This window comes from Grus americana, chromosome 4 (genome assembly GCF_028858705.1).
Source record: "Grus americana isolate bGruAme1 chromosome 4, bGruAme1.mat, whole genome shotgun sequence".
In the NCBI taxonomy this organism is placed as follows: domain Eukaryota; kingdom Metazoa; phylum Chordata; class Aves; order Gruiformes; family Gruidae; genus Grus; species Grus americana.
This window is the reverse complement of record NC_072855.1, coordinates 3,573,154-3,591,357: the sequence shown is the minus strand read 5'-3', so window position 1 is coordinate 3,591,357 and position 18,204 is coordinate 3,573,154. Positions and strand designations below refer to the sequence as shown.

Genomic DNA, 18,204 nt, shown 5'->3' with positions numbered 1-18,204 from the left:
AAGAAGTGTTTGGCCATAGGATCTAACAAAATCGATCCTTAGCCTTCCCTCCAACCAGAGAAACCATTTTGTCATGGTAACAAGATGCATCAGCTTTGGTTGCGTCGGCCATGGTTGCATTGGCCAGAGTTCAGAGATGATGTCTCTGTTTCTGCATGATTCTGGGTTACAGTTCTGACTGTTTTCCATCATTTAAAACCCACTGCGCTGGCCAGGCACTGGCTGCTTGGGGCTCCTACAACAGAAGTTGGAGCTATGTCAATCAGATGCTCTTTCCAATGTTAATAAATGTTCCCATGAGGAGCCATGAAAAACTTATGGCAGCTATTTCTGCTGCCTGCAGCTTTCAACATGCTGTCAAACAGTCAGCAAGCTAACAATCTGCAGGAGGTGAGAGGATCCAACACAGAAGGAACTGAAGGAGACAGAGAAGGGAAATGCCAAGATGTGAGACACTTGCATTTGATTCACTTTTTTGATGTGATTATCAAAGCTTTAGATTCGGACCTCTAGGTTAATGTTTGCAGGAGTATTAGGCATAGCCATAGTTTCCAACAATTCCTGGAACAAAGACAGGATGTTTGGCCTGTCTTGTGATAAGTTTCTAATGATAATACTGATGCATGGGACACAGTGATCTTAAAATCTTCAAATCACCAGAGTCACAATGATTCACACACTGTAATTCTTAAGCTCAACATGACCCGGCAATGTGCGCTTGCAGCCCAGAAAGCCAACCGTGTCCTGGGCTGCATCCCCAGCAGCGTGACCAGCAGGTCAAGGGAGGGGATTCTGCCCCTCTGCTCCGCTCTGGTAAGACCCCCCTGCAGTACTGCATCCAGCTCTGGGGTTCCCAGCACAAGAAGGACATGGAGCTGTTGGAGCGAGTCCAGAGGAGGCCATGGAGATGATCCCAGGGCTGGAGCACCTCTGCTATGGAGACAGGCTGAGAGAGTTGGGGTGTTCAGGCTGGAGAGGAGAAGGCTCCAGGGAGACCTTAGAGCACCTCCCAGTCCCTACAGGGGCTCCAGGAAAGCTGGAGAGGGACTGGTGACAAGGGCAGGGAGTGACAGGCCAAGGGGAATGGCCTGAAGCTGCAGGAGGGCAGATGGAGATGGGATGTGAGGCAGAAATCCTTCCCTGTGAGGGTGCTGAGGCCCTGGCCCAGGTTGCCCAGAGAAGCTGTGGCTGCCCCTGGCTCCCTGGCAGTGTTCAAGGCCAGGCTGGATGGGGCTTTGGGCAACCTGGGCTAGTGGAGGGTGTCCCTGCCCATGGCAGGGGGTTGGAACTAGATGGTCCTTAAGGTCCCTTCCAACACAGGCCATTCCAGGATTCTTTAAGCATTTTAGGCAAAGAGAACATTACAGTTCCTTATCTCGCTCTTGGGCCAATTTTCCAGGCCTTTCCACACTTTAATGACCATGTTTGGAAGCCTGGCAAGCCTATACCTTCTCCCTGTAGAGCATCCTGGTGCAAGGCAGGAATCTCTGTGCTGTGATAAAAAGTCAAACAAGTCAAAGTTGTACTAAGGAGTTCACAGGCTGCTCCTAGACACTCAGGTGGTTGTCCTTTCCTGGTCATTGCCCGATGACTCCAGTGACGACTGAGCAGGCACAACTGGTGGTCCAGGTCACCAGCAGCTAGGTCTTGACCTATCCTCTGAGTCTGCTGTGGTTCCATCCTATCTGACGGCTGAGCGAGCACTCTCCAACACTCTCCCAGGGTCAGTTCTGCTGGCCCAGAACACAAACCCTGCACACTGGGCCACACAACAGGCCGCTCATCCTGCCTGGATGCTCCAACAGGACATTCCACATTATGAAAATAACTAACAGTGATGGCTATTTGACTCTTTCAACCATGAAGGAAAAATGCCAGTACCAGGCAAGTACCAAGACTATACTTTGTCTGAGACACCAGTTAATCCCCACTTTCTCAGCAACCACTCTGATCTGATAATATTAAGTATCAGAAGCTTTGTTGTTCTCAGGTATTTACACATGAGAAGGGATTTGCAAGATTTGCAGAAAAGTCTCTGGCTGTGGCAACCTGTAGCAACCACAGAAGTAACCACCAGGAAAACCAGAGCTATATCAATGACTAACGTTGTATGCATGGGTGCTGTTACATGGATAACACAATAAATAACTAGTTTTTATGTGGCAGCTTCAGGGATGCCCTGTGATACAAGCTCTTGGGTCAGTACAGTGAGATATCAGAACAGTGCTCAGGATGTCTGGGTTCAAATCTCAGCTTTATCACACATCTCCTGTGAGACTCTTTAGGTCTTTATTTCTCTTTGTTTCAGCTTCCCAGCTGTAAATACTGAATATCATACACTTAGCCACATCACAGAGTGCTGCTTGCCTCCCCTGCCTCATTTCATAAGCCTTTAAGTCATTATAATTAAAATAGGAATCACTGATACACTTCACTTGTGGAGTGCTTGATGCAGCATTAAGTCCTCATCCCACAGAGATCTCATTTAGGCCAAGGAGATAAAAAGAACTAGGGAAGTCATAAGGAATGATGATTAGGACATGGGTTTATACAATATACCTTTGATTTTATTGCTTTACCTTCAGAATGCTTTCTAGGGATTTCTTCAGCAAATTACCAGTATCAAAGTTACATTTCTTCTGGTCTTTGAGATAAGGACAGAGGCAGAAGGGGGTAAAAGACACTCAGGCACAATCATGGGGTCCCAGGTGTAAGGCACAAGACAAGACATTACCAAAAGAACCTGACAATAGAGTAGCTTCAGGTGGTAAGAAAACATTAAATCACACCAGAAAATTTAACAGGGCCTAGGAAAGCCCCTTCTAATTAGAAAGCTGGAAGTTTAAAGTAAGGAATAAAAAAAAAAAAGGAAAGAGAGCAAAATCATTATTTCTTGCAGCCCACTGTCTTTGGATACGCCTCGCGAGGAAAAGTTGTCAATATAAACACAAACTGCCCCAGCTGCAAGAAACCACAGAAAGCAATTTGCCAGTAATGGGCAAGGTTTAGCCAGGTGTTTGAGGCTCAAGATTTGTCTGCTCTTAGTTAAAACAAAAACAAACAAAAAATAGGATGCGCACACACACCTTAAGGTACTGCTGGATCATGGCTAGTTTCAGCCTCTTGATGGCCTCTGTGTCATCCGGATCGGCCTTGACACGTTTGCGCACTACGTCCCGTGTAAAGACGCCCACACTGTTCTGGCTCTCAGCGTTGACTGGTTTACCTCGTTGGAAGAACTCCTGAGTCAGGTTATAGACCTGCCAGAGATGGGACAGAAGGATGGACAATGTGATTCACAGCACAATCCAAGCCTCAAGCAAGCTGCTTTTCCCTCCATCCAAACCCAGGACATTTAGATCATCTTCTCTTCCCAACTTTAAAGCTCAGCTTTGGCAGTTTATTGTGCGCTCTGCTCCAACACCAAGTCAAGTTGCACCCACGGCTATGCCGGTTAGAAGGCAGGAAGCAACACTTCCCTTCCAGGCAAAGATAACACTCTTACTCACCTGCAACAGTTCAGTTGCTATTAAGTCATTAAGTTACTATTAACTTACTATTAAGCTATTTTTTCATTCATTCTGTCACTTGCAGAACACCAGCTGGGACAGTCCTGCCATTTTCAGTAGCTAAAGCCTGTTGTTCAACCAGCTGCTTAGCTGCTGCAGGTGGATCAGTAAGCCAAGTAAGTGCAGACAGCAGAGCACCTCTGCAGAACAGGTTTGGGTTCGCTCTGTCTAATTTCTGGCTCTGCTGAGCAGCATCACAGCCTGACTTGGCCCCGGCCTCCATCCAAAGTCTACAGAGAGTGAACTCAAGCAGCAAGACCCACATGTTTCCTGGCCATAAAGCACCTGCTCTTCTCCCACCTCAGGGTCTCAGGTGCAATCCCAGGTTGCAGGGCCCATACGTCTGACTCCTCTAACCTGGAACCAGCCCTTCCACCCTCTCCATTATTTAGCAATACTGCCCAGAAATCCGCCAGACTGGGGGATTTCAGTTTCATAGTTACTTTTCTGTTGTCCCCTGAAAAATAGGAAGCAACCAACACAGGCTTAGCAAAGGAATTTTGTAGGCACATGCATTTTACTTGTTGAGTATGAGACAGGTATAGATCCATGGAAAACAATGACAGCTCTAGTAACCCCCCACTGGGAGCCAGCCTGAGAAGGACCCACAAGAAGAATCTCCTTCTAACAAATTGTTCTTCTTTGAAGGAGATCTTCCTGACATTTTTTTAACCTCAGATTTCCATCGTATAAGCTACTGAAAAGCAAGAAAACAACCATCCACCTTGGCCATCTGCTTGTGGCTGTCTGGAGTAATCAGTACGTCTGTCTGTAATATTGCCAGAAGAGCCTGCAGTTGAATCATGGCCCTTCCTTTCCATGGAAAAACTCCGAGGAATCTTTTAACATAGGAAAGCTTTCAAAAGATGCCTCCCAGAAGTGCAACTCATCCCATTAATAACTTGTTTGTCCAGAATGAGTCACCTTCTCATTTATATCATGCCACTGGGGTACACAGTACTCTCACAACCAGAGAGGAAGTATCTCTGCTTGGTGAGGTTCCTCCTGTCAAAAATGGTTTCATTACAACTTATGATCCTTTTTTTGGAGACAAGATTAATTGGATGTACTGAGAAGTTCAACTCAAAAGTAAATGCCTGGTTGGAAGCTGGTAGAACTGACAGCCTCTCCTTCAAAGGCTCCTAGAGTTTCCCATTCTCTGCTAATGTAGCTAATTCATCATGTTTTAGTTTCTTCCCACTCTGATTCTCCCCAGTATATTTTATATATATATTTTAAATATATATTTTTATATATAAAGCGCCTATCACCATACTGGTAAACAATCTTTGGAACCACTCTGACGGCAGAGGTAAGGACAGGAGTCAGCCTGTTAGTACCTCAGCGCTTGCCGAGCTTGATTTTTCTCTTGGGTTCTAGGAATAAAGTGAATTTGAGGACATAAAATAGAGGGATGTTGAGGAAAGAGAAGTGGTGGATGTCCCAGCCCTGGAAGTGCTCAAGGCCAGGCTGGATGGGGCTTTGGGCAACCTGGGCTAGTGGAGGGTGTCTCTGCCCATGGTAGGGGGTTGGAACTAGATGAGCTTTGAGGTCCCTTCCAACCCAAACCAGTCTGTGATTCTGTGAAAGAGAGGCAGCAAGGAAAAATGCACAGCAGTGGTAAGAGTGAGAGAGCATGTCTGCGAGTGAATGGAGGAAGGTGAGCAGATAAACACAAGTAAGGGATGAGGAGGAAATCGAAGAAGAAAATAAGTGAAAGAATGCAAAAAAAAGGGGAAAACAAACTACAAAAACAGACAAGAAGTAATCACAAGAAAAATGAGCGGAGCTGGCAAAGACAGAAGAGAATTGCAGACACTAGTTGTGACACAGCCTTTCCAAAGAGATTTCCAGGCAAGAAAGGTGGAGACCAACGCCCTGTATAAGATGAAGGGTTCCAGCAAAGGAAAGGAAAGAGTACCTTCTCTGTTCCCCAATGCCAAAAGCTCTTTGGCAGTTTCACCATCCCACAGTTCTCAGGTCCACTGATTTCTGAGGCCCAAACCACTTCCAGCAAGTACAAGCTGCATAGACCTTGCGTCAGCATAATGCAGCTCAGCTTTCATAAGCCGATTGCACACTATAAGCAGATAACACATTCACAAGACAAGCAAAGCTGTGTTAAAACCCAGCTACCATTTGGCCAAAAGGATGTGTGAGCCAGGGGTATGTTTTTATTAACCATAGTATTCTTCATTATCTAACAGAGAAAAGAGCAGAAACGCACAGTTCTCTGTGCTGTAAACATCAAGTCTTTCCTATATATGTCATCCCATGTATCAGACAGCAGGAAAGTATAATCACTATCAGGATTTACTATTTTTTCTCAGAATCCCTGTTATTTCCTTGCTTTTCTGTTGTTGGGGGTGCTGAACCATTTGATGAAGAACAAAAAGCAAAGCTGTTGTAGGAAAGAAGCAAAAGGAGAAAAAACAGCAAGTCCTACATTAAGAGATACGTTGTCATAATAGAAGAATCAAAAATTGCTCAAAATGTATTGTTTAATGTAAAATGCAGCAAACAAATTCTGTATAGGAAACTACGGAAAAGTTGACTAGAAGTCTCATTTAAGGTACATTTTTAATGAAGTAGGAGCAGAATTGTACGGTCTGGAGTTGGAGTTACTTCGGCTTTGCTTCCTCAGGTGGGCAACTGCTCGTAATAACAGAAAGCATCATCACGCCTACAGGAGCACCTCTGAAGTCACAGGGAATAGGCATTTGTGAGATTTAAAAAACACATTCTCCTTCAATCATTTCATCAGAAGGGTTCCTGAGAGAGTTCAAGTGAGCTTTATTTCCAAAAGCCTGGTGAAAGGTAGTATCAAGAACCACCTGAAAGATTCTGCTGATTTTCTAGTTAACCCTACAAAATATCCATGCATCCAAACTGAGAGCACCGTGCCCATCAGCAAGGGGAGCTACACCATATACAGCCCAGACTGATCTCCCTTTTCTATTATCACAGATCTGATAATAATAAAAAGGAAGAAAAAATAAGGACAGACTGCATCAACTCCCACTGGCACACTCACATCCCAGCACAATGACCTAATCGTTTCTCACTCTAAAGCTCCTCTGGGCTTGAAGTGAAACTGGCCCTAGAAGCCAGAACCATCAGCAGAAGATGCAGAACACCTCAAGCGACTATTCATTCTGTGTGGATTTCCATCCCTAATTCTGAAGGTTTGCATACAATCCTGTGGGGAAATGGGGCTAAAGATCAGAAATTAAAGGAGTTAATTAAATGGCCATAATCCTAAAATGGCTTCACTTCACCCTACACCTTCTGTCTTCTTTCATGACCAGGTTTGGGGCATCCCCACAACCAGGGTGTGCAGAGAACATGGGTTCTACCAGGGACATCCTCTCCCTTACCTACAGCCTTCCACCTACACATGTTTACTACATACATGCCCCTCCACCACAGGAAGAGGCAGTCTCTTAGGAAGAACAAATCTAAATAAAGAAGTTTCTTAGCACTGAAGGAGGTCAGGAAAGCACATCCCAATCCACGCTCCTTCCTGTCAGCACCGGTGACGACCTGTAGCATTGTCTTTTTCTTACTTGGCTTAAAAACTGTAGTGATTTAATCCCCGGTCAGTAAAAAAACCCCGATGGAGATAGGTCCATGCTGTTACCAGGCCAGACATCTGTCAGTGCAATAGAGGGGCAGGGAGGGAACAGTGACTCTCGGTGGCCCTTTGGTCCTGCTTTCTACGATAAGGCAAAGCAAGGCACTGGAGCATAATTGGGGATGGCACCAAGCCCAGCACAGGGTGGGGGTGAGAAGGGTGGAAAACTTTGTCATTCTTTGGCTGCATCCCTCCCCCAAAAGCTGTGCAGCATACAGGAGAAAGCTGACAGATAACAAGGCCATTAATTAGCTGATTGCTAAAGGGAGGTTTCCCGTGCAGAAGGTCTTTAGGGACCACGTCCTAACTGAAAAGTCATAAAAATAGCCACTTTTTCTAAATCAGGCTGGCAGATGGACTGTAAAATTCTTGGGCAGGCAAAACAGTATGATTTTTCACCTGCATTTAACTTGTCAAGCTCACCACCTCCCTCCCACCCTTCACAAAAACCTGGGAGCTGGCCTTAAATACCTCTCTGGAGAGGGAAATGGGGACTTAGCAGGGGCAGAAGAGCAACTCTGAGATGGGTTGTCCCAGCAGTTACAAGCACACACAGACACTGAAGCTGCAGACATTACCCTCAGAGGTCACACTCCTGTCCCTTTTCTTTGAGGGTCATGTAGATGTCTTATAAGCGGACAGAGGACAAAATCCCCCCAGGCCCTGGGATTCCCCCAGTTATCCTAGCAGAAGTGGAGAGGAAGGTGGGAAGATTATGAACACACGGCATGGACATCACACCCTGGGGAACCTTCCAGTGCTGGTGCCCCTTTCCTTTGAGAGGCCAACCAAATGGACTGATGATGACCCTGACCAGTGCCAGCCCCACACGGTACATGGTCTAAGAAGGATAGTCTTAAAACAACAGTGGCTGGAGAGCTGTCCTGCCCACGGCAGGCTCCATGCCCTTTCTCATGGCGCATCGCTTGGCAATGCAGGGTTGGAAATCCAGGTGGCTGCTCTGCAGGACTGGAGACCTTCCTTGCAGGCATTGCTGAGTTTTCTCGTGCTCTCACAGAGGATGATTCAGGTCACCTCGGTCACAAGCTTGTGATAGATCTTGACCAAATTCAATGCAGTGCAACAGCCTCTCAGTTAAGACAGCCTCTCAAAGTGACCCGTCTGCTACAGAAATGAAGAGCTGAGCAGTCTTACTGCTGGCTGTCTCATAACCAAATAAAGGCTTCTGTGAGACATCCCTACAGCTATTAAAAATTCAGGCTACTGCAAACAAAAAGAAGCAAATCTTGTATTGAAGTAGAAGAAGCCGGCCAAAAAAGATTGGGTAAGTGCCTGGAAAAAGCGTAAGGACTTTCCAAATGAACTAGCGAGGCAAAGCTCTGGAGGTACTGGGGTGCCTTGCCTTTCACACAGGGAAAATTCAGCACACAGCAGAGACTTTTCCTCGCTAAGCTCCAGCTTCAGTGACTCCACATACCCACATCAAACACTCAGGGGAGGCCCTTTGCGCTTTGCATTCACTAGAATTTGGTGTCCAGATGACAAGATAACTGGGGCTAGAGACACACAGATGGAGCGGCAGAGCTGAAGGCATATGCTCGAGCCCAAGCACGTGGCAGCTGCTGCAGCAAAAGAAGGGCAGTGTGTGAGCATACGGGAAGTGAGCCGGCTGTGCAAGGGAGGGCAGGCATTTGAAACCGTGACAAATTTAGCCCCGTTCATTAGGACTACGTTTTCCACTGTTAATGCCAGTGTTCCATCCCTGATTAGGCTTTGTATCGATCATGTGGTTTCTGGCTGGTTTTGGTTTTTTACTTCTTTTCAAGTCAGCAAAGGCTGTGACACACATGCTGTCCTATCTCAGCCTCTTCTAAAGGGGAAGATGCAGCCTGAGAGATGAGATGACGTGATGGCGGGATTGCTAACAGCAGGCTGCCCCAAGACTCTGAGAATGGTCTTGGAGCTCCTACAAGGCAGACGAGGAGCCTGACCTCAGGATCTGGTGATCTGTAAGATGTTTTTTTTATTCTGGACAACTTCGAGACATTATAGCAAAACCTCCCCAAAAACCTGCCTCCTCAAAAAAAAAAAAAAAATCCAGAGATGCAGAACTGAAGACCAAATTCCTACTGTTCCTCCCCAGCAATCATTTCATCACCAGTTAAAGCAAGAGAGTATTGGCCAGCCAGGATGGAAAAAAAAATAATAAAAAGATAGAATGGACTGTAGTGAAAACGCAAAATAAATGCTGGTGGGGGAGGAAGAAAAAAAAAAAACCCACACCAGAAGCCCACCAGGTTGACTCAGCACGTGTAAACAGAAACATCCTCTGCACCTTATGCCAGAGAAAAAGGTCCCCAAAGCCACACGCCTGCTGCACATGCTCCTGACTGCCCACCGACCGGGGAACTTGTATTTCATACAGTCTTTTTTAACTGGAGATTTTCAGGAGATCACGTAGCTCACCTCTATTCCCATGGTCTTTAATCACTAAAGATTGTTCAGTCTGACACCCCAAAGAGGCTGGGACAAGAAGCTCAACAAAACCATGAGCTGCCCCCACAAGAAATTCCAGAACACTTTCAAGGAAGACAGAGAAAGCACCTCTCCAGCAACATTTAGAGGCTGGCTGATGTCCTCTTCTTGGCTTAACCTGTCCCTTACATATTTTTTATTGCAAAGAGCAGCTGTAGATATTTTTACAATCCATAAATGTGAAAGCCTTTTCTGTCTCCTAGCGATAAAGATATCCTGTAGCAATGATAAGCTAATTACGTGTTGCGTAAAGTAGATTAACTTTTAATGTGTTGTTCTCTCGTGTCACTGGCTGCCCCCTTTCCCTTGCTTTAAAAGGAAGGGTAGATTTACCAAATTAATCATTTCTAAAACACTGGCACCTTGTTACAGCCTTTATCTTATCGGCTGTTTCTCAAAGCTAAGTAGCTCTCATTGTATTCTCTTCTCATTTCAGAGTCTGCCTGCCTCCGACATCCTCCCTTTGCTGGAGATTTTCATATCATCTTTGAGACAGGATGATCACCGAGCGCTGCATGCACTTTGGCTGTGTTCCATTTACATAAATAATACTGCTCACTGCAGTATTTTCACTTACTCCCTCTCTCTTTTCTAGTCTTAGTTGCTGTTAATCTTGCTCCACACACGTCTCACCTGTCTTTTTTTCCTGGCTGGCTCTAGTTCTCTTTTCAATCCAGTAATACAAAAAAGTTGTTCAGATGAATTATCTCCACCTGCATTTGTCCAGGAAGAATTCCCTCCCTGCCACGGGTGGCTAAATTCCTTCCCTAATGCGGTTTCTTTGAAATTCCTACTACTCCTCTCTAAAACTGAAATAATTTTGTGCCATCCCATCCCAGATTCCAGTTCAGAGCCCTAGGACTACGTAAAAAAATCTTTTCAAACAAAGAAAATCCCTGTTTCTGCTGCCTATTCAATTCTTGATAATTCTATACAGGGTACAGTGGCTCTTTTACTGGCTTTCTAAATGTTCATGGACATATTTTTAAGCATAAAGCATGCAAGAGTAACCTGAATCTAGGCTGTGTTTAGCCAAGCATCAAATACTGGTGAAGTTCAGTGTAAGATGAAAATCTGATGGTTTTAGGCATGGCTGCAGCCTGATGAAAATAATAATGTTTTGCTCCATTTTATATAACCCACTGAGAGATGACATTACCTGGAGGACTAGACATTCTGCACTGATCCCCTTCAAAGTACTTCGTGATATTAAAAAAAAATGGGGGGAATAATTATAATTAACTTTGGCAAGCCTCTTTATTTCACTTCAGTCTACCTAAGGCCAAATCTTAGTGAAAGCAGGTAGAACTAATACCAATCTTTCATATGTGTTCAACAGACAAATCAGTAAGAAACCCTCAGGAAACAGCAGCAGCAGTTTGTTAAGTTACATGAAAGTAAATTGGGCCTTTTTTTGTCTAATGTTGGCTTATTGCTTTTTTAGCAGAGGTTAATCTTTCCACTAAATATGCATTTTCATTTCCATCTTACAGGCTTCTATTTAGTATTTTCAGGTTCTGCCTCTGTAGTTGTTTTGTTTTTTTCTGTTTGGCTCTTCTATCACATATTGAGGCCCTCATCTACACTGAACTGAAAAGGACGTCACAGAACACTGAGCACAAGAAGTTAAAATAACCTTAAATCGACGTCCGCGCTGGTCTGAATGTACCAGAAAAGATGCTCCTTTCCTTCTGATGCAAGAAAACTTGCAACTCCTACAATACTGCGCTGACTTTGGCATACTACACAGCACACTACGGTATTTATAACATCAATAAAATGTCACAGGGCTACAATATTTAGCTGGTTGTTGCTAAGGTTTTGCGTTCTACTTTGTTTAGTAATTTGATCCCTCCTTTACCCTTTTAATTAAGTAGCAACTTTCTAGAGCAAATGACTGGATCTCCCCAGCAATAGTTGCTGGAAGTGATTAAACTGATGACAAATGTGGAAAGACTAACTCACTGCTGTTAGGAAGAACAATCCCACATCAGGAACAAATGGGGTATGGTTAAGCAGATGAGCAAATTAAGCGTTGATTTTTTGCAAAGAAATTAAAGATGTTCCTAGTTTTCCACCTTTGTCCAGTACCCGGAACATTGTAACTGTAAGGGAGTCCCAGAGTTTCTGGCAAATCTACAACCTGACAGAGCAGCTGAATACCAACCTCGTTGTATAAATCACTGAATTCTTCAACCACATCTTTCGGGATCCTTTGCCCATTGTTGGTAAGATGATAAGCCACCCCATTCTTGGAGTAAAGACTGATCCGTCCAACGCTTCTCTCACCATCAGTAGTCTCTTCAAGTAAACCATTGTCTTCTGCTAGATGATAGACTGGGTTTCCATGTGAACCATGAATCCACGTAGCTCCCAGTTCAAAAGTGGCGTGCCCTGCAGGAGAGTAAACCAAGCAGAGTAGTTATAGAAGCCCATTTTTCTGAAAGCATGTCACACTCAACTATAAATAGAATGTACATGTGCAAAACCAGAACAATTGCTCAAGGACACCGCATGTTTGAACACCACTTACACGAGCTTTCTCTGTTAGACAAGGGTAATGCCAGTGTTCTTCAAACCAGTCCTTCAGGACACAAGTTTAGATAGTGCTAGAAGGATGAGATGTTTCCAATAAAGATACATCACAGTGACACACCTCTGATATTAAGGCAAAATCCAGAATCTTCTAGGTTCCCAGTTCTTATCATGTTTGTTGCTAACTGCTCTATCCTTGTCACTTGATCTTTCTAAACCATTTTCTCTAAACCTGCACTTAAGAACAGAACCAGACAGCAGAGGATGTACCGCTCATCCTACAGCACAAGCCATGTACTAGCGAAGGAGGGGTGGGAAGGAAAAGAGCTATAAGAAGCCACAGTGCACTATTGCAAAAAGGACACATGAGGATACTTACATAAATATTACAGTGGTAGAGAAAGAATAGAGTACCTATAGACTTCAAATATCCACTGTATTGAGGAGGAGGGGATGGATACCCAGACACAGAAAGAAAAGCATCTACAGCAGGGAGATGTAGCAAAATTTGGATTGCCCTGGGACAGCAACACTGGCTTGCTTACTGAACCTTGTCCTGTGATTAAAAATGCATGTTTTTTACAAATACCCCTCAGATTAACTGCAATATGAAAATGCATTTCCATTCTCCAAATGAGCAAACAGGTTATATTTTATTATTTATGCCTCTGAAAATTTGTATCAAGTCGTGTAAAAAGATGCACTGCCAGGTTAAACACCAAACACATTTAGCCTTCATCACCTCTGCTCTCTGCCTGCAAAACACAAAGAGTTTGGTCAGCCCCACTCTCTCCTTTCCTTATAACTAACAGGGTTTGCACCAGGGCTCTGACCCGGCCAAGCCAGTGCTGCCACGATTGGGCTGATAGCCCAGGGAGATGTTCGGCAGCTGAAAGGAGGTGCTAAAAATAAGTGTGGGCCATGTCCTCCACCCACATTTTTAGAGATTCTCAGAAGTCCGGAGCTAACTGTTTTAAAGTCTGACAAAGCTGTGTTCTCCCAGCATCCCAGCCAACACCACACTGTGCAGCTCGCTCTGCAGAGGTGTATAAATGCTTGATTAAGTGGGTTGGTTAATAGGATCCTGCTTGATGAAGAAAGGATCATGCAGTTACCAGTCATCATATACTGTTTAACATGTAAATATATGCTCAGACAGAAAGACACTGCAGCACTATGCTGTAATGCAGTCAAGGTTAACACGTGAAAGCTCCGAAAATGCTGCTCTCCAGCTGAGACATTGCCTCCAAGGGAAGCTCCGCGTATCTTGTTTTTCAAGCAGACAACCACCTCGTCATTAAGGAGCATACTGATTGCCTTTCAAAATATGCATTACAGGACTCAAGAGCACAAGATTTCTACGTGTACCTAAAACAAAGCATGTGCTTCAGAGTGTGCAGCATCAAGTCACAAACGTGTGAATATTTAAGGTGCCACAAACTCCAATACAGTCTCAGAGCACCCAGCCTAGCGGAAATGACTGCTGTACATTGGCAGCCAAAGGTACAAACCTCATAAATACTGCATGTGGCAGTCACCTTGTTAATGCAATCCTCCTGCGAGTCATCACATGCCAGATCAGCAGCAGGAATACTGCCTGCTGCTTCACGTCAGGCGCTTGCTCTCTGCTACACTAACAATCCTCCTGTGTATAACTCTTATTTATGGGGCACCTGATCTTTTAAAGAAAAATATATGCCAGGAAGTCCCACTGTATTGGTGCTTGCTAACAATTATGATGTGTTCCAAGTTCTCCTGTTTTCGGTAGCTGTGTGGAATATAATCAAATACCAACAAATTAAACAGAGTCATTCTTGCCTGTAATACTTAGAAAGTCACTATCATCACTACCAAGCAGATAAACCAGTTGTTACCTAGTGTAAGTTACATGATAAATTATTTAAAAGTGTAATATTAAATACCATCTTTTTAAAGAGAGATAGCTAATTTGCTTTCAGAGCCTTAAAAGATTTTAGTTTCAATATTAATCTATTTCAAATTAATCATCCAATACAACACAAAATAGGAAACAATCTGCTCCTTATTCTGTGACTATAATTCCTGAGATACAAGTAGCAGTCAAAACAGGGCTATACACAACAACATACCATACCAGCAATTTTCCAAAGGAACGCACAGATTGCATATCAAGCCTTCTGAATACGCACGGGAACTTTCACATTTCCCTTTGCAGCCCTGACTATTTCTTGGGCATCCTGTCCTGGTGTATCTGCAGTGGATACAGACGTTCTCGATCATGTACAAGAAATACACTTAGAATCCACAAACACACCAACTCTCTGCCTCACCTGTGCTAGACATGACGAACCAAACCTTGGAAAATCCGAATTATTCCCATGTGCTGAGTAGCAACATACTCTATGCAGTTGAGGGGAAAATACTGTCCCCTGCAAGACACAGCATGGCTCAGTGAGAGCAGCAGTATTAGGGCAGAACCCTGAGAAGGTGCTACTGTAGCTCTGTTGAAGATTTAAATCAGGTATTTAGTCAAGCATGCAGACAAGCAAGCGGCCAGAGAAGTTTAACATTTAAATGTCATTTAGACAAGCAGATCAAAGCGGTCATATCTTGAAGACCTGGAAGAACCACTTCTGTAACAGTTTTTTGGTAAGCTTTAGCCAGTTCTGAGAAATGAGCAGGTCTTGCATGCCCCAGGTACAATCTTGCTGCTCCAGGCAGTACAGAAGAAGAAAACACAGCCCAGGACCATGCTGCCCTTTTGCCCTCATACCAGGGAATAAAGAGGTTCTGAGTACATGCTGCTTCTGACGATTTCACCACCCAACAGAGCTCCAAAACTGTTTGGGTAAAGGGCACATGGATCTGCAAAGCACCCAAGGGACCAGAACATGGGCCCACCTTGGGAGAGAACTGCAGTCCATACCCACACAGAGTAACTTCGGTGGAAGGTAAAAGACAGACAGTTTGTAGTTTTAACACAGGTATTAAAAGATCAAGCCTTTGGATTCCAGTCCTCTGCTCTGCAAATAACAGTTGCATCTACGAACTGCATGATCTCCACCAGACTGAAAAGCCTGCTCTTGTCTCACGTTAGTTAAGAAGTGTTAACGAACAGGAGGTAGGTCCCCAGCAAAGGCAAAGATATGAGTAGCCCGTGAAGGTGTCCAAAGGTGAGAGAACTGGTCCTGATACCAGTACAATAAAACTATTTCACATGTGCGCTGGCAAAATGATATATTGCTCCCTGAAGATTTCAGGTCTTTAACACTTCCCTCCTCTCACAGACATGATCCAGGATATTTTTAATACAGTGTATTGTGAGTAAAGGACACACTTCCCATTCTAACCTCTATGCCAAGTCTCAGCAGAATGTAAAGTGCCCTATTCAAACCCTGGAGATTAGATTTGTCTGACTGCCTTTTCATTCATTTCCCTTCTGAAAGTTCATAGGACACTGCTGTTTATTTACTATGCTGAGTTTATCGAGTAAAATATAGTAAGTGATGTAAGCACCTGACAAATACAAAGAAAGGAGGGCAGCAAGAGGCCGAAGAGTAAATACAGAGAGTAGGATCAGAAACAGAACTAGTTAATTGAAATCAGGAAGGCAATTCAGTAAAAGTCAAGATCTTTTTGCCCCCCACAGAGAAGAGACACGCAGTGCCCTTCTAGATACCGGGGGAAGTTTCATTGACTACTGTGCTGCAAAGGGTACCATTTGCTCCAGTAGTTTTGCATTTAGAGATTTTACAAGCCCTTCCAATTGACCTGAGATTAAAATATCCAGTGTCTGCACCTTTATTACACACTGAGAAAGGAAGCTACAGAGGTAGGAAAGCTGCAAATCAGGATGAAAGGATACATTGAAGAGGTTTTTCCAGCAGGCTGATTCACAGTGGGTAGTGCCCTACACAGTAAATTAGTTCTAGGGAAATGAATGGGGTTATTTGTGAAACAGAATGGCTTGGAGCTTGCCCCTGTGCAAGTGATGTAAGTCACTGAGAAACTGCCGTTCACTAGCCAGGAGATTTACTGAGTGCTCCTAGTCAAGAGTCAAGCTTGAAAACATTAGTGGAAACTGTCTCAATACAGTTATTTAATCACAGAAAGCTTCTCACAGACTGTACAGGAAGAGCTCTGTGTAACAAGTGAAAACAATCACAGAGATCTTTAATTTATAGAAACATGGGTTTGGAGCAGCCCTCCCTCAGAAGAGGCGCACAAGATATAGCTCAAATTCACCCACCCACCCTGAAAGAAGCCCAAGGATTTATGTTCCTGACAACATCACACCTCAAATAACCTTTTGCATGCGCACATTGACTGAAAAAGCACATTTCCAAAGTCGAATTAACCCAACGACAACACGAAGTCTTGCTAGCAGAATAAAGCAAGCCCAACGCATTACCCCCAAAACGCTGCTCTTACCAAGTTTCACACTTTGCACGCGGCCTCCAATTCGGTCAGTCGCCTCAAGGATAGTTACATCCGTGAAACCGCTTTCCAAGAGCGCTTTCGCTGCTGACAGGCCTGCAAGCCCAGCACCGATAACTACTATTCGAGGCTGTCGTTTTCTCCGTAGGCCACTACTAAGAGGATCATCCGTGCTGTCTGCAGATATTTCACAACTTTGCATGCCGTCCGAGCTCTCTTTCTAAGGAACCTATGGAAAAAGCAAACAAGGGTGTTCAGGGATCCCGGCTGAAACTTCTGCAGTTAAAAATACTAAGGAAGTCTTAAAAAAAAAAAAAGAAAAAAGTCCAGCAGAAAAGAAAGAAAACTTGTGAACTAGACCCAGCCTCGAAAATGGGATACATAGGAAGGATAACTGAGGTCAAATTGGGATGCAACAACTTTTTGGCCTGGAGCACCAGTACTGGAAACTCCAGAAATCTCCACCCTCTTGTACCATGTAGACTATTTCCAGAGAAGTCAAAGGATTTTCAAACTCCCATCTCTTTATATAAGCTCCAAATCAGCAATTTTGTGGTAAAGACTTAAAAAAAAGAAAAAGAAAACCACACATTCAGTGCCGACAAGCTCCACAACAACAGCGATGAGGATGCACTTTGCCTCTGTGGCAACCACAAAGCATAAGCTTCAGATCATATAACTATGGGACTAGGTAAAGAGGATTTAGCTCAAAGCACGGAGATCAGATATGAAACCAATCATTACAGAAATGGTACAGACAGTAAAAATGTTTCAACTGATGAAAGCCAACAAGGGCCAGTTGAAAAATTCACAGCCACACGATGCAGCCCCTGGAGCCAACACTGTCCTGCCACACCAGGATCAGCCTGAGTCTGATGAAGAGAGGTTCAAACTTGTACCAGTCCTGACTAGTCCACTTCTACCTCCACCCACCCAAGGCATCCAAGTGCTCCCAGCAGTATCCTGCTTTTCTTTGCAGACTCCTAGAAGCCATCTTTTCAACTGTGTATACCCTTAGTTCTTGGGTCCCATCACCTTATTTTAGTACATGGCCTGAGTCCATGGTTAAGGTTAAACCTTAGTCAGGGACCACCAATGTAGGATGTCCTTATACACAAGTGTCAATGCCTAGTCATCTGGTTCTGGATGGGTTCACACCTGTCCTCAAGAGCATGAAGGAACAGGGTAGAGAGACCCATACTCCACCAGGCCCAAGAAGACATCAGCCCTGACTTGCAAAGCATAAAGACACAGCCCAGGAGTCATCACCCCTTCAACCAGCTGGTGCCCGATGATTTGGGCAAAGCACACACACAATTCCTACCTCACCTTACCATCCTCCCTACCCAACGCTTACCGAACACAGAGACATCCAAGGAGCTCGGATGCTGCCACTACCCGTTGCCAAGCTGCTGGATACTCCTGAGCTCTTCCCCAATTTTCCCAACACGTGGCCAGTGTCAAAAATTCCTGTTTCTCTCTTGCATTACCAGAAGAAGAATCAAACCTTTGTGCTTAAAACACTACTGGACTATCACAGTATATAATCACGTG

General features: G+C 44.4%; 1 protein-coding gene across 1 annotated transcript in view; it reads right to left on the bottom strand.

The window, feature by feature from the left end:
* Positions 1-18,204, bottom strand: part of SMOX (spermine oxidase) — a 54,852-nt gene that overhangs the window by 8,783 nt on the left and 27,865 nt on the right. The window contains exons 2-4 of the mRNA XM_054825233.1: positions 16,645-16,879; positions 11,867-12,093; positions 3,087-3,260 (exon numbers count right to left, since the gene is read on the bottom strand). Coding sequence (XP_054681208.1) covers positions 3,087-3,260; positions 11,867-12,093; positions 16,645-16,852 — 609 coding nt within the window. The 5' untranslated portion in view covers positions 16,853-16,879. The remainder of the gene's footprint in view (positions 1-3,086; positions 3,261-11,866; positions 12,094-16,644; positions 16,880-18,204) is intronic.